Source organism: Dipteris shenzhenensis, chromosome 30 (genome assembly GCF_047967505.1).
Source record: "Dipteris shenzhenensis isolate YYH24624 ecotype China chromosome 30, Dip_SZ_1.0, whole genome shotgun sequence".
In the NCBI taxonomy this organism is placed as follows: Eukaryota; Viridiplantae; Streptophyta; class Polypodiopsida; order Gleicheniales; family Dipteridaceae; genus Dipteris; species Dipteris shenzhenensis.
In genome coordinates, this window is record NC_141625.1 from 6,999,743 (window position 1) to 7,015,120 (window position 15,378).

General features: G+C 44.2%; 1 protein-coding gene across 4 annotated transcripts in view; it reads right to left on the reverse strand.

The window, feature by feature from the left end:
- Positions 1–2,270: 2,270 nt before the first annotated feature.
- The window catches only part of LOC147881661 (K(+) efflux antiporter 5-like), a 76,031-nt gene continuing 62,923 nt past the window's right edge, over positions 2,271–15,378 (reverse strand). The window contains exons 18-22 of one of the 4 annotated variants that reach the window (XR_015543925.1): positions 3,346–3,390; positions 3,150–3,242; positions 2,969–3,032; positions 2,656–2,879; positions 2,271–2,548 (exon numbers count right to left, since the gene is read on the reverse strand). Coding sequence is in view for 3 of the 4 variants with exons in the window: in XM_087401321.1 (XP_087257447.1) it covers positions 2,857–2,879; positions 2,969–3,032; positions 3,150–3,242; positions 3,346–3,390 (225 nt within the window). In the remaining variant the exon portion in view is untranslated. Of the gene's footprint in view, positions 3,033–3,149; positions 3,243–3,345; positions 3,391–15,378 lie in introns of all 4 variants that reach the window. The other 3 variants (XM_087401321.1, XM_087401323.1, XM_087401322.1) reach the window with 3 other exon arrangements.

Here is a 15,378-nt window from a genome sequence, read left to right on the forward strand (position 1 = left end):
AGGTACACGATGTATTGTGTCCATGCCCTCCACCATGAATCCAAGGTACCAAGGAAACACATACACCAAGTGCGGGTAGAGCAAGATCAATCTCTACTCCACAAGGGTCAGAGCAATCTCTGGTGAGAGCATGTGGGAGAAAAACTCCCCAACCATAGATGGTAATGTCTTGGATATGATCACCTTTCAATGCTACTGAGAAAGGTACACAATCCTGGATATTGTCACCTTCCAATCCTAAGGCGTAAGGTCCACAATCCTGCCTATCACTACTTTATCATACAATGATCAAGGGTGCTACGATGAGAGCCCCCTCTGACCAAACCTGGTCACCACTAAGAAACTTCTACCCAAAAATAATGCGAAGAACCACCTGTTGTGAAGAGGAAGGGAAAGAAGAAAGGAGGAAGGAAGAGAACCACCATCACGCCGAGAAGAACCACAAAGAAACTGCAAGGCTTCTTCGAGCACCAGATAGTGCTTTAAGACAAGCTTCCGAAGCAAGAAAACCCTTGAGATTCCACCTTAGGAAGCTCCTATCAACTCAAGCTGGTTAGTAGCACGAGGTAGTCGACCGATAGAATTGGGTGCTCTTCGTGCCCAACCCAACCACACGAGCTACGCTGCACAACTAGGCACGCTCGACACAACTAGGGCACATACTATGCTCTACCTAGGCACAACCTAGAGGGTGCGCAAACCACAGAAGGGGTGATAGAGGAGGCATAGCAGAGGCGATGGAAGAGGCAGAAGGGAAGGCGATGGGTGAGACGGAAGGGACATAGGGAAGGCACGAAGGAGGAGGCAAGGGAGCCAACTGGAATTATTTACTAACTTTTCCTATACTATGAATTTCGTTTTCTTTTCCAATATACTCTAGCACCTACTCAACACTCTAGAGATTCAATGTATATATCAACAACAATATTCGAGAATCTATTCATACCCTTGCTCCAAATTGTCGCTTTTAACATTTACTACTAAATCCTAGAGACTACTCGAGAATTCTCCTCTGTATGCATGGGTTCCAATGTAGTTTCTTGTGAGCTCAAGATCCAAAAATTTGGTAGGGCTGATCCATTTCCTTCACTTGTAAATGTGATTGTTGTCACAGCCCAAGGAACATGGTTTTGGGCTTCATAATGTTCCAATTGCATGTTAGAAAACCAGAGACTTGAGATATCAAAGTCTCTCTACAAGCCACTTTCAATACACGCAGATCTTCTCTGCAACAAGATGAGGACCTCTAATCCGCCACTCTAGTTCGCAAGTAAACATGAGTTGAGCAAAGGGGAACATCATTAATTTCAATACAAGCTTTATTTAATCCATTCTCTGAGATGACGTGAATGCAGCTTTTTTTGTTTTCTCTAACTTGCAGTTGTGCTTTTCTCACTAGGTGATGAGTCAAGGCTCAAATACTTTCTTAAAGACTAGCAAGCCGGAGAAAATTGTTGCTTTTGACCCTTTCACAAGTTGGTGACCTGTGAAATACTTTAATTGTTTATTTAGTTAACCTAGGAATATTAAAATTACTTAATACATGCTCATTATATTTATGTTTGATGTTTGAGATAATGTAGGACATTCTTATGATTTACTGGTTGCAACACCTTCGAACACACATGTGACCCTTGACTGGATAGTTTCAGGATTGACCAAATTATGAATATGCCTCAAATTTTTAACTGCCCATTGAGGTGAAAGGTTTTCTGATGCATGTACCTCTGACGTTTTAATATACTTCGCAGCTAAATTTAATGTTTGATTTGATTAAACTGCATAACTACTTTTCAGTGACCACTTCAAAGGCCATAATTGATTGTTTCAAGAAGAAGATTATTAAGGTTACCACATAAACCAAACTGGTTCCCCAGAAGTTCCCAGGAGGCATTCCATAGATAACACCCGGATGGTTAGTAATTTCCCCAGATAGTCCACATTAATAGCTTTCAACTATCTCTAAAACATATAATGTTCAACAAGCTCGAGGCAGGCTTTCTAAGTTCCCTCTCAAGCTGGCTTTAACCTTCAGTGAGGACACTCCAACCTAGAAATTAGATTTTGCTTACAGAAATAAGATGAGCCTTCTCACTACCAGCGACATAAAAGCAAAACTACCACAGAACTGGATGCAAAATGTGGATATAAATCACTCTCAATATGTTAACTGAATAACTCACTCTTAACCAGCGACATAAAAGCAAAACTACCACAGAACTGGATGCAAAATGTGGATATAAATCACTTGTTGAAAGGAGGGGGGCATTGTACCTCCTGATGTCATTTAAAACCTGAACAGAAGGTTCTGGGTCTGCAATTTAATCTACAGAGAGCTTTCAACCTCCAAAACAACTTTCAATTATTACCTTGTTGCACTGAAACAATGATGCCATTTGAAACTCTATTACAAAAATAAATGAATCAAATATTGAACCCCTGTACATGAATGAATAGAATCAACAATTGAAGATAAGGGCAGATCACAATTGTGTGCCACCTGATTTTATTCAAAAGCCAGGCCACCTTTATAACCCAAATTACATGCCTGCACAATACCGCCTCACTCAATTTTCACTAGGATATATTTCCTCCGTCTCTTTCCATTAGAGATTCTCTCAAAGGAAGAGAGCATAGACAAGCCAAAAATATTACCAGCATGGCTTTAACACTCTTTCAATTTGCATAGTTGATCAGGGGCAAAATCTGGAGCACGATGAACCAAAGCCCATGAATGTTCAGAAGACTGATGAAGAGCCACAACCACCATTGCAACATGTGACTCTTCAGCCCACTCTGTTTTGGCCTTTCATGTCTCTGCTTTAGCCCACCTCAGCTAACAGATTCTGATGTCAATCATCCTCCTGCTTCAAAAGCACCTGCAACCAGAAACAGGAAGCACACTTGCAGCCTGCTTAAAAAGATGGGACTCTCCTGAACACCTAAAGAGCTCATCATCTTTCAGAACCTTGGACTGAAACAACAAATTGTTGAGCGCTGCCAGAATGAAGATTCTCCCCTTTTATTAATACCTGCAAACCAGCATCTAGATAAGACTACATACAGCCAGCCTAGAGGTCGCCAAGCTATATCTCAGACACCACTGCACTACCTCTCTTCCCTAGACAGCTATAAGCATCATGTTTTACCTCAGTCGGAGTGGAGTCGGATGAGAACCAACCCATTAGGATCCCCAAGTGTACCACGACAGGGATAAATTTGAAAAGCAGAGGAGTTGTTACCTAAAAAACAAAAACAAAAATTTGAAGGACCACTAAGTATGCAATCCAGGGCCGTTTCTTTCTGCACAAGATGAGAAGAAAGCAAAATTTAGCAATTACTTACCAGGCTGAGTGCTGTTGTCCCTAGAAGAAGCAAGTACAAGTGGTTCTGCATGCAACCAAAAAATAATATCCCACTTGAGCTGTTTAATTGGAAAAATGTGTACTGTAGCCTACAAATATAAACCAGCTACTAATGCAATCTCATGAACTGGACCTTAAAACAGTCCCCGAAGGGGGGGGGGGCGGGTCCTTACTTGAACTGTTTGACATGAAAAAGTGATTACTGTAAAATACAAGAACCAGCTAATTATGAAAACTCATGGACTGAATGCTCAACAATCTACTATAAAAAACCAGTTGAGGTAGGCCTTGGAAATATATATCCAGTTGTAAAAGTTTGAGCAGACCACCTGAAGCAATCGACTAACAGATCTCCAGTTGAAACTGGAAAGGCACATCCAATAGTATAATATTTATGGGCAGACCAACAACCTTATCGTTCAGCACTACTCCCGATACTAAAACAAAAATCTCAGCTATGACACACTCTCCCATTGCAGAGCTGAGGTATTTTGTCATTTCTTTGCATTCAAAGTGCTTCTGTAAAGGGGGGATATTTTGTCATTTCCACATGAAAATTTAGCTTTGGGAGAAGAATAGACATTACATAGAACTGTAAACTAAGGAGGAAACTCATCTTTGCTGGAGAAGAGGTCACTAGGCTTCTTCTGGTTGATGCCACACAGAGGTCTGCATGTTAGTCCTTCGTTGGAGCAGATGCGAACATCCAGGACTCGGCTTCACCCACCCATCAAGGCCGGGAATTCTCGCCAGGACTGTCTGGGAGAGAACAGCAAACATCACCGCCTGGAATTTCTAGGTGGCAAGATGCAGCTTAGTGATAGGACAGCAAGTTCGCCATGCTGCCACTGTTGTAAACACCTGTGGCATGAACAATAGATGGCGCTGCCTCCCAACCGTGCGCTCCTGTGAAAGAAGCTTCGATGGCGAGCTGGAAACAGTAGAGGACGGAGGCTGGATGCTAAGGAATCAAGGTTGCTGTAGCCAGTGATGAAATGGGCTTCACGAGCTTGCTCTTATATAGCCACCACAAGTAGTCGGTTAGAGCCAATTGGGTGACCGACCCAGTCCGCCCAAAACGACCGACTAGGGGTCGGTCCAAAAATAGGCCACCGACCACACGATAGAACCGGTGCGAAAAATAGAGCAACTAACCTATGGTCTCCGTTCGGCCCAGAGCCATCCAAGATCATCTGAGGCTCCAAACGGGCCCTGCAACCCGAGAGTGGGCTGCCCCGAGAAATGCTCCATCTACTCTCAGTGCGGTCAATCATGGGACGCCTTCCCGCACTTGCATGTAGCCTAGTTGGCGGTGTGCCAACTCTATATGAAGCCGTCCAGCCATCAGGCCACACATGGCCCCCATCTGGTGTCCAAACCAGGACCTACCGGATAACCGAGCTACTCAAATGCCTTCTCCTCATATGGGGGGCTTACAAGTAGAGTTAGCTGGTTCCCACGTAGTTACACGAGAGTGGAGCATTGATATCTAACAAGCCCAATCCCCCCATCCTTAATGCCAAGAAGATGACATTTGACCCTGTCAGGGTTCCCTCCTCGCTCCAATCCACACCATCTGCATCTAAACTTGCGAGCTCCTCCTTTCTTGGAGTCATACTTGCCTACCAAATCAAATTGGCTCCACCAATAATCCGATTGGGTGAACTCCTTCTCTTGATTAGGGACAACGCTTTGTGAAGCCATATCCATGAGCAAAAAGAGCACTTGTACAAGCTGCAATAGATCAAATTTCAAAGGGAAAAGGCAAGAATCAATGGTTGCAGCCAAAAAACAGCAAGATGTTTGTGGCAAGAGAAGCATAGAGAAAGGAAATGTGCTCACCAAAGCCGGGTGTCCAAAAGAGCAGCCACTCGTAGGACTGGGACTCGGGACTCTGGAGAGAACCAGCGGGCCAAGAAATCGTGAGGGAGAGCAACAGGCAGAAGAGCAGAAAAACGCGACCAAGCACGCGGCATTTTTTTTATGTTTTGCCATGTTTTTAGGTCACACCCGAAACGGCACCAGAAACGGCGCGTTTCGGGTCTGAAGCAACGTTTCAAAAGCCGTTTCGACGTTTCGGATCGCCGTTTCAGTCTACATTTCGCGTTTCGAGGCCGTTTCGCATTTCGGGAGAGCTGACACGGGGGAAACGTTGTTTCAGGCCTTTGTTGCACCGTTTCGGCGTTTCAACGTAACTATGGTGCCAGCGCAAGCAACCACGTCAACTGCCACACAGGCATCTCTACAACCATGCAGAAAGCCTTGCACAGTTAGCAATCAGCACAAAGTCACCAGACAATGAGCGCCATGTCATTGCAGGTCCAAAAACGCAGAGGTAACTTCTTGGTCAAAAGTCAAAGAGTTGACTTTTTTGTCTAGACCAGGCCAACAGCGGCGTTGACCAAGTCGGCCAGGCTGGCCTAACAGCTATACAAGGGCAGCCTTTGGCCCCCATTCTTCATCCCACAGTTGGGCACTTCAACCCTCACAATAGTAGCAGCAAGGCCTCCCCGTAGCAGACCAGCAAGGTAGCCTCAGCCTCTTCAAGGATCTAGTGAGGGTTCACCTCCCCTAGGTTACTAGGTAGTCTAGTCTTTCCAGTTTTGCAGTGAGGGTTTCAGCCCCTTCATACAGTTGTATGCAGCCCTTCGGGCAATCATTATTCAGTTGTATCTATTTTCCTCTTCGGAGGTCCACTACATTCTGTCCCTCTGATTCTCTCACTCACATCCACCGCATCACTTTGTGTATTGAGTGCATCATCTTGCAGTTACAGTTAGTATTGAGCAGGAGAGAGAGTGAGGATAGTCTATCTCCCGCTACATTGGTATCAGAGCTTCAATTTTCTTTCCTGATATAGAGAGGGTGAGTTTAGGGGTAGCTCTATTGTTTTATGGTCCAGACAAGATCCAGCAAGGACACCATGAGCACCAGTGAGCAATCCACCAACACAGGGGGGGATGAGTGTTCAGTGTCTCAACCGCCACCCCCACCACAAAATGTTGCGGACACTTCCATGTCTGCCATGACAACCATGTTGTAGGTATGATGCAAACACAGCAACAACAATCCGAGGCTCTCTTCACCCGCATGACCTAGCTTCAGAAGATGTAGGAAGATCGTGAGCAGGCCTTGAGAGAGCGCGAAAGGCTAGCTCGAGAGGCAAAAGAAGAACACAATCAGGAGGCTCGGGAGCAAGAGAAGAACACGATCAAGAGGCTCGGGAAGCCAAGGAACTCCGCAACTGCGAGGCTTAGGAGGCCAAGCAGCTCTGAGAACGTACTGATGGAGAAGAGAAGGAAGAACGGGACCAGCAGCTTCTCATTTCTCTACTCCAACCAACGGGGGGAGAAACAGAGAGACTTCCATCTCCAGCCAAACCTTCCTTTCCAGGGAAGCTCAACTTCACACGATACGATGGTAAACAGGTACAGTTAGTGTTGACTCCGTAGCTCAATTAGTTTGAAGGCTATTTTTCAGAGATGCCTGCGAAGGACAATGAGTGGTGCATCCTACTCACAGGCAAGAAAGTCGCCTACTGGCTCGAGTGGCAGAAGGACCACTACGATGTAAACGAGGAGGCACCTTTCTACAACTGGACGAAATTCGTGAAAGATCTTTGATCACGATTCTTGCCACCGCAGTACCTCGACAAGCTCCAGAGTCAATCCTACAATGGGCTGCGTATAGACATCCAATGGTATGTCAGAAGTTTTAGGCCACAGGATTATGAGTGTGCATATGAACTTGCTCAGACTTTTGAGCTCATGCACAAGGGTCAAGGATCCAAGCAGGTCAACATTAAGTAGTCCCAAGATTCCATGCCAAGTGATGGTGGGAATGGGCAACAAAAGAAGAGCTGGATGGCAAAGCACAGCAACAGCTATGGCAGGTACTTGGATAAAGCACCCCGAGCACTGTGCCAAAGAGAACTGATGCTTCCATTGTCATGTGCCGGGCCACATTAAGGATGATTGCCCGCATTAGCACAAGGAGCCGCGTCAAGTGGTTCAGCAACAGCTTCAAAACCTCAGTAGTCATTGAGGAGCTTGATGAACAGCAGACTATAGGGACAACCTCACTAGTCATACAGAAGCTTGGAGCTCAGCAGAAGAGGGAGCCTCATCAATTTTATGGACAGGTCGGTGGTCAGAAGGTCCTTATCCTGGCAGATTCAGGCAGTTCTGAGGACATCATCTCCACCAAAGCAGCTCAATTGTCCCTTACGTCAGCGGAATCAATGACCTTGAATGGGACATATTCGGGGCAGCAGATAGAGAGTAACATGTAGATAGCGTCAGCCACTTTAAAATTCTCGGGGTGGTTACACATTCGGCCACTCTAGGTCGCACCTACTCAGGCAACTGACGTCATCTTGGGAGCACGATGGTGGCACCAGTTCGAAGTCCGACCAGATTATCAGCACCAATGCTTGGATGTCAAAATCCCAGGCCATGGGTCCAAGTTCATCTATTGGAGTAAGAAAGTTCTACCTCGACCTTTGATATCAGTCATTCAAGGGGTTGGAGACCGGCACCAACAAAACACAATTGTACTATGTACAGCAAGTTACAGTATTACAGCAGGCAACAAGGTTACAACAAGACCAGGATGCCTCTCCCAAACCCAGTCTTCCTCTGTCCCTATCACCTATATGCACCGAGGAAACCCACATGGAGCATTATCTTGGAGCATTAATCCACAACACATATCCTTACCAGAAGTTAGCACTAGATACAAGCATTCAGTACTTACAGTTCACGATTCATGAGTTTAGCAAACATTCCAGATTCATGAACTAGGCATTCAGATCAGGGTTAATCATCTAGGTATACCACAGAGACAGTCACCTTCGTCACCATGATGGGAGACCCCTTTCATACCCTAGTTCGAGTTTCAGCAAAAGGGGATGTCACGGGCATCCACAAGCCCGCGGCCATGCTACTAGTGCTATCGCAGGCAACCGGGGCTACCACGCAGGCATCCATACAACCATGCAGGAAGCCTTGCGCAGCCAATAGTCAACAGACAGTCAATGCCACATCATTGAGGGTCAAAAAACACAAAGTGATAACCTTTTGACCTGCCTGGTCGGTGTTGACCAGTCAATCAAGGTCAACGGTCGCATTGACCAAGTCGGCCATGCTAACCTAACAGCTATACAAGGGCAGCCTTTGGCCCTCATTCTTCATCCCACAGTTGAGCACTTCAGCCCTCATAATAGCAGCAACAAGGCCTCCCCGTGGCAGACCAGCAGGGTAGCCTTGGTCTCTTCAAGGATCTAGAGAGCATTCACCTCCTCTAGGTAGTCTAGTCTTTACAATTTTGCAGTGAGGGTTTCAGCCCCTTCATACAGACTTACAGTTGTATTCAGCCCTTCGGGCATTCATTATTCAGTTGTATCTATTTTCCTTTTCGAAGGTCCACTACATTCTCTCCCTCTGATTCTCTCACTCACCTCCTTTTTTTTTTTTGTGAAACAAGAACATTATATTATGAAAGTTAAAACATCCATTTTACAATAGGGCAGTGCTCGAGAAAAGAGCCAATGCCCTATCCATCAGAAACAGTAAAAGAAAAACTGAATGCAAGAAACATCCAAATCTTCCTCATGCAAGGCATCATATAAGGACTGCCGCAATGAGGCCCAGAAGAACTCATAAGGGTGCTCAAGGGGTGAATTCAGAAATGTAATATCAATCAATAAGCCTGTATGGAAGTCAATAGATGCAAAGGCTGAGAGGATAATCCTGGACTTGAAGACTGAAGATGCCAATCTTGAAGCCTGTCTCTTACTTCCAATGTTGGAATCGGAACCAAAGGGAGTAAGAGATCTACAATAGCTTTCCATATGGGTCTATGATGCATCCCAAGATTGTAGTGTTGGCATGCTGCCGGAAAAGAGAGAATATGCCCCTGAGTATCTACCACATCATCAATGAACCGGATGCCCAACTTCATGAGATTGTAAGCTCTGATTGGTTGTTGTACAGCAAGAGGAGAGTAAAAAACAGCACTCCAATGACGGCTTTCCATTCGAAGCAATGAAGCTATAGAAGCAAGATGGGGAGACCATTTGATGCGAGAGAACACTTTCTTCCAATCCTGAATCAAGGCAGTAGAAAATGGACAACCAGGTATTTTACCTTGAAACTTGCCAAGTACTACTTCCGATGGATCAACTAGCCAATGTCCATAAGCATTTGTGCGCATCTGGCCACACAAAAATGCCAACATAATAGACCATGGCTGCTCTTGCTGAAAAAAAGCCTTAAGCATAGTGATCTTTCTTGCCAACACATGAAATTTGATGTTTAGAATATTCAAACCACCATGCATTCTTGGTGAGCAAAGCAAGTCCATCTTGAGCAACCTTAAAGCTTTTTTATGAAGCTTAGTTTTCCAAAAAATCTCCATGGCTTGAGCAATAAAAGAAGAGAGAACTCGAGATGACCAATGTAATAAAGGAAGGTAAAACTGGACATAAGCTAAAACAATGGACTGGACAATTCGAAGCCAAACATGCAAAGGCCAAGTGGAGATCTTCCAATATTATAATTTGTCCTGAATTTTGTTAAATACCCAAGACATTTGTTGCTTATTTCTGATTTTCCAGCCAATTGGATAACCCAAATATCTTTCTAAGTTTTCCAGATGAATAATCTGGCCGGACCAAAGGATAGCATGCCAGTCGCAATGCTTAAGAGGCAAGAGTTTTGATTTCTGAAAATTAATTTTTAAACCAGCTGCCAACTCAAAATCAGAAAGGGTATCCATTAATAAGCGAAGCTCTAGAGGACTATTCTTTGGCATGAAGAAAGAATCATCTGCATAAGCCTGTGCAATGAAAGGCCGTGAGCCAGGAATCTGAAGCCCCACTAACTGTCCAGTATCAACCAGATGATCCATATAAAGAAGCAAAGGATGTGAAGCAATAGCATAGAGCAAAGCACTGAGAGGGCATCCCTGTCGAACTAATCATCCCAGAGTCCAAGACTCAGACAAATGATTCCCTATAAAGCATTGAGCAGTGGAATCTGAGTAAAGCCAATATATGACATTAACTAGCTTTGGCCCAAAACCAAGTTTAGACATGATTTGAGAGACATAATCCCACTGTACGGTATCAAATGCCTTTGCCACATCCACCTGCATGACCATTGCGATGAGGGTATTGGAGATATTATCATGTATATTCCTTCTTGGAACAAAACCATATTGCCTGGGATGAAGTCCATCATGAAGAATATCCTTTATCCGATGAACCAACATTTTAGCAATAAGTTTATATATAACATGCATCAAAGTGATGGGTCTCCAGTCATCCATAGTCTCACATAGGAGTTTTTTGGACACAAGCTTGACCAGACCATGCTTCCAAGCTGAAGGAAGATGTTACTGCTGCCAGGCTACATTAATGAGCTTTAAGATTGGACCCTTCAATTCAGCCCAAAAGGCTACAAAAAATTCAACCGTCAAACCATCCCAGCCAGGGGATTTATGTTTACCCAAATGTTTGAGGGCTTCATCCAATTCAATATCTGAAAAAGACATTTCCAGCAATGAAGCTTTTGGCAAAGAAACAATAGGAGAAACAAGATCAATAAATTTACTCCGAGCCAATTCAACCTGAGGAGTAGAAGAAGATGGCTGAGAAAAAAGAAGCTGAAAATGATCTAGACATTGTTTTTCTAGCCGAGATAAAGTCTGGGTCCAAATACCATCGGATTTTCTAACTCTCATGATAGATTGACTTTGTCTATATGCATGTAAATTCCGAAATAAAGATTTTGAGGAACAACCCTTATCTAGCATAGGCTTAACTCTAGCCCTTGTCTGCCATTTGGAAAGCTTGCGTTTATCATCAGCATCAATTATGGAAGAAGCACAAGACAATGAACTCTGCTCAGAAGCAAAAAGGGACCTTTGATGGCTAATCTGTACCAAGGACTGCTTGTATGATTTTGCCCACTGGATATGATGCCTGGTTTCTGCCATGTACCATCTTCCATATTCCTTGATGACATTTTGAATACTATGTACAAAAGAGTTCCAAGCAAAGTCAAGATCCTCCTGAGCATGAGATAACAATGGCCTGCAAGCCAATCGAATCATTTGCTCGAATTTTTCATGAGAAAGATATAATTGATTGACCTGTAAGTGTCTGACTGAAGAGAGCTGCATGTCATCCAAAGGCATGCCAAATGAAAAGTTCAGCCAAAGTGGAGTGTGATCAGATAGTTGTTGAGAATAGTCAGTCCACATTTGACATGTATAATCATCATATTGCTGAGCATGAATAAGATACCATCTATCAAGCCTGGCCCAATATTCTGTAAAAGCATTATGATGATATGTAAATCCCAAAACTGAAGGGTGAGTTGCTGTCCATAAATCTGCAGTACGAAGTGATGAAATCATATGTTCCCATTGCTGAATTTCAGAGGGCAGCATATGGGATTTATGTGTGGTAATGTCCTGCCAGTGAGAAGAATTATTGAAATCACCAGTGGACCAAGGATATCGCTTTATGGAGTCCCACATTCGAGCTCTAGAAGCTGAAGTTTGAGAGGCATACAAGGAACCAATTTCAAAAATCTCTCCATTGATCATACATTGGATAATCATCCATTGGCCACATAGATCATTATATGCTACCCATGGCTGCAAATCATGTCTGGCTAGAATGCACAGCCCAGAGAATTGATCAGAGCCTGCATAAAATATATCATATCCTGAAAAGAACCCATGCTGGCCAGCAAAAGAATGCTGATTATGCTCTTGCATACACACAACATCTGGATGAGTTTTTTTACATAGTGCCAAAGGAGCCTCCATTTATTCGGGTTGCAGAGGCCCTGTATATTGTAAGAAACACATTTAAGAGAAGCACGCATGAAAATATGTACAAGAAATGAGTAGTCCTCAAAAAGAAAGGGAGGCATCAGGCCTCTGCCATTGCCTCAGGGTCTTGCTGACCCTCAAAATCCAATTCCCTTACTAGATCATCTTCTTCACAAAGCAGAATACCCTTCTTTACTGCATTAACCCATGCCTTTGAGATGGGGCTGTCCGAAGAGGTAGATGGTTGACCAGGAGAAGGAGCAGAAGCATCCCAATTACGAGATTGGAGAGGTCTTTGTTTGAGAGGCACTGTCTTCTTTGCAGTCTGCCAACCCTCGTGAGAAGATGAATTATTTTCCACTAGCTTGCTCTTTCCTTTATCCTTGTTTTAAGCTGAAATGACTTGGCTCCCTGTATGAACTGAAGGCTTTGCTCCTTTGGCTTCTCTCTTTTGCACATAAGTCTTCTGACCTCCTTTATTAGATGGCAGAGGAATGGCAGCTAGAGGAGGCGGATGAAGGATAGAGGGACACTCAGAAGCTAGGTGCCCAAACTTGTGACAAGAGAAACAAGCTCCATCAAAAATGCCCCATTTCAAAGTGAAATATTTCTTTCCCAAATTAACACCCTCAATCTCAACTGCAATAGAAGGAGGAGTTGGTCTATCAGTATCCCATAAGATGCAAAAGCAATTTTTATTACCTGTGGGACGAGGGGGACAAATCACTTGTCCCAATGTCATCGCTAAGCCAGGAAGCTCCGTTCTCATGTAATCTGGGAAATCAACCACATCAACCCATACAGGGCAATGATGCTTGATGAGATTCTAATAGTCCTTATTAGGAGACCAAGGCATGATGATAATCACTTGTCCCAATGTCATCGCTAAGCCAGGAAGCTCCGTTCTCATGTAATCTGGGAAATCAACCACTTCAACCCATACAGGGCAATGATGCTTCATGAGATTCTAATAGTCCTTATTAGGAGACCAAGGCATGATGTGCACCGTTTGACGACCAAAAAATAAAGGGGACATTTCCAGCATCTTTTGTTTTGTCAAGGCATCCAAGAGATGAACTTCATAAAATCCTCGGGAGGCAAAATAAACTCCTTCCACATACCATCCACCTAGGAGAGAATTCACCCATTGTCCCACATCATTAGCCGAGGGTATTTTCCCTGGGAAAAAGATGATGACTGCAGTCTGAGAGAGCTTCTTCAGAGGATGCACAAGAGAAGGCAACTTCATTTTGTAAGTGAGTTCCGGAGCAGGTAGCATCCATTCTCTTCTACTTTGTTGAAATTCGTCATTCAACATGTCAAACACATAGGAAGCATCTACAGATGAAGGAGCTATGGGGGGCAGAGTCTCCCTTGACTATCTTTTGGGTTCTAGAGAGAGCGCTCTCTTTACATAATACTTATTTGTTTCTGCCATTGAAGCTAGTCGATTCAGTAGGAAGATTCAAATCTGAAATTGCAATTAGGTAACAAGCTATGAGATAGAGGGGGATGACGGCCAAGACGAAATAAACAGACTGGACAGAAATTTCAGTCGAGGCAGATAGCAAACTGAGAAGGAATAGACAAGCGGAGCAATATCCAAGCAAGAGAGGGAGTAACCAGACAGTAACGCAAACTAGAAAGATTGGGTTGAAACCAGAAAAAGGGCGGCGACGCTATAGCAGCTGGGCACAGGATTTGGACAGAAGGGCACGAGACCTGGACAAGAGGACACGGGAACCTGTTGCGACAAAAAAGCTTGCAGGAATACTACCTTACACACAACTTACTAATCCAACGCACTGATAGAGTGGGCAAAATCTGAGAGAAAACCAATAACGAGGCGCTAAAGGTGGCTTTAGAGAGCACACAAGATGGCAAAACAGTGATGAAATCTCCCGCGAGCAGAGGTAAGGGCTCCGAACAGGCTGCACACAATCCAAAGGAAATGTGGAGCAGGCCATCCCGCTCACACATACACAAACGGGGAGCGTAGGCAGCAGTAGGGGCAAGTCGGGATCACCAACAGGGCTGGCTGAGGGCTGGAATCGTCGCCATGGCTGGAGCTCTCTCACACACACACACTTTTTTTTTGTGAAACCAGTAACTATAAAATTAACATGAAATCAATGTACATGACATTAGACTCCAAAGGGGAGCCTAATGAGAGAACTCAAAAACAGTGAGAAAACACTTCAAGGCTAGTAGCATCCAAGTCCCTCGCAGCATAACTATCATATAAAGATTGCTTGAGGGACATTCTGAAGAAAGCATATGCCTGAGGAAACTGTTGTCCCATCCTAAAATGCAATCTCTATGTCCAAATAGTCCATAGTACCCAAAAGCGAGCCCAGTGAAGGAAAAGGAGAAATGGAGACATCTGAGGTGAGAAGCATCCAAATATCCAGAAGAGTTTCCCGAATCTGATAGAGGGAAACCGGAGCCGTAGCAAATGAGAGACATGAGTGATCAGTATTCGAGAGTGCGGGCAAGACCATAATGAATGGGAAACTGTCTCATGGTGATGAGAGCAACAGGGGTAGGAAGAGGAAGCAATACGGCGTGCTTCCAATTTCACCCCAATGGAAAAAGCTCCCACTATACATCTCCAAAGGAAGAGCCTCTGTTTCAATGGCAATTTAGCTTTCCAAATTTTCCTGAGTTTTGATTGCCACCAAGATAAAGGCCTATCCAAATTCCAAAGAGTGTTGGCATGCTTATCAATCCATGGCGGTGGAAGAAGAAATCTGTAGACCATCGAAGATGTCAAATTATGCAGTGAAAGTGAAGAGGTAGCAGGAGACAAGGAAATCATATTCCAGTCCAGTAATCTGTCCTGAACAAATTATAACGGAGGAACAGGAACAAATGGCTGCAACATAGTTGTAAGTATTCTCCAAATGGGCCTATGATGCAGGCCCAAGGGGAATGTCCTGCAAGCTTGTGGAAATGAGAGCACATAACCATGTTGATCCACCACATCTCCGACAAATCTTATGCCCAATTTCATAAGATTATATGCTTTAATTGGTGCCTGTAAAGCAAGAGGAGATTCAAACACCTTGCTCCAATGGATGCTTTCCAAACGAAGGGAGTTACCATGATGGGAGGAAGCACCTGACCATTTAGCATAAGAGAGGATTCTCTTCCAGTCATGAATAAAAGC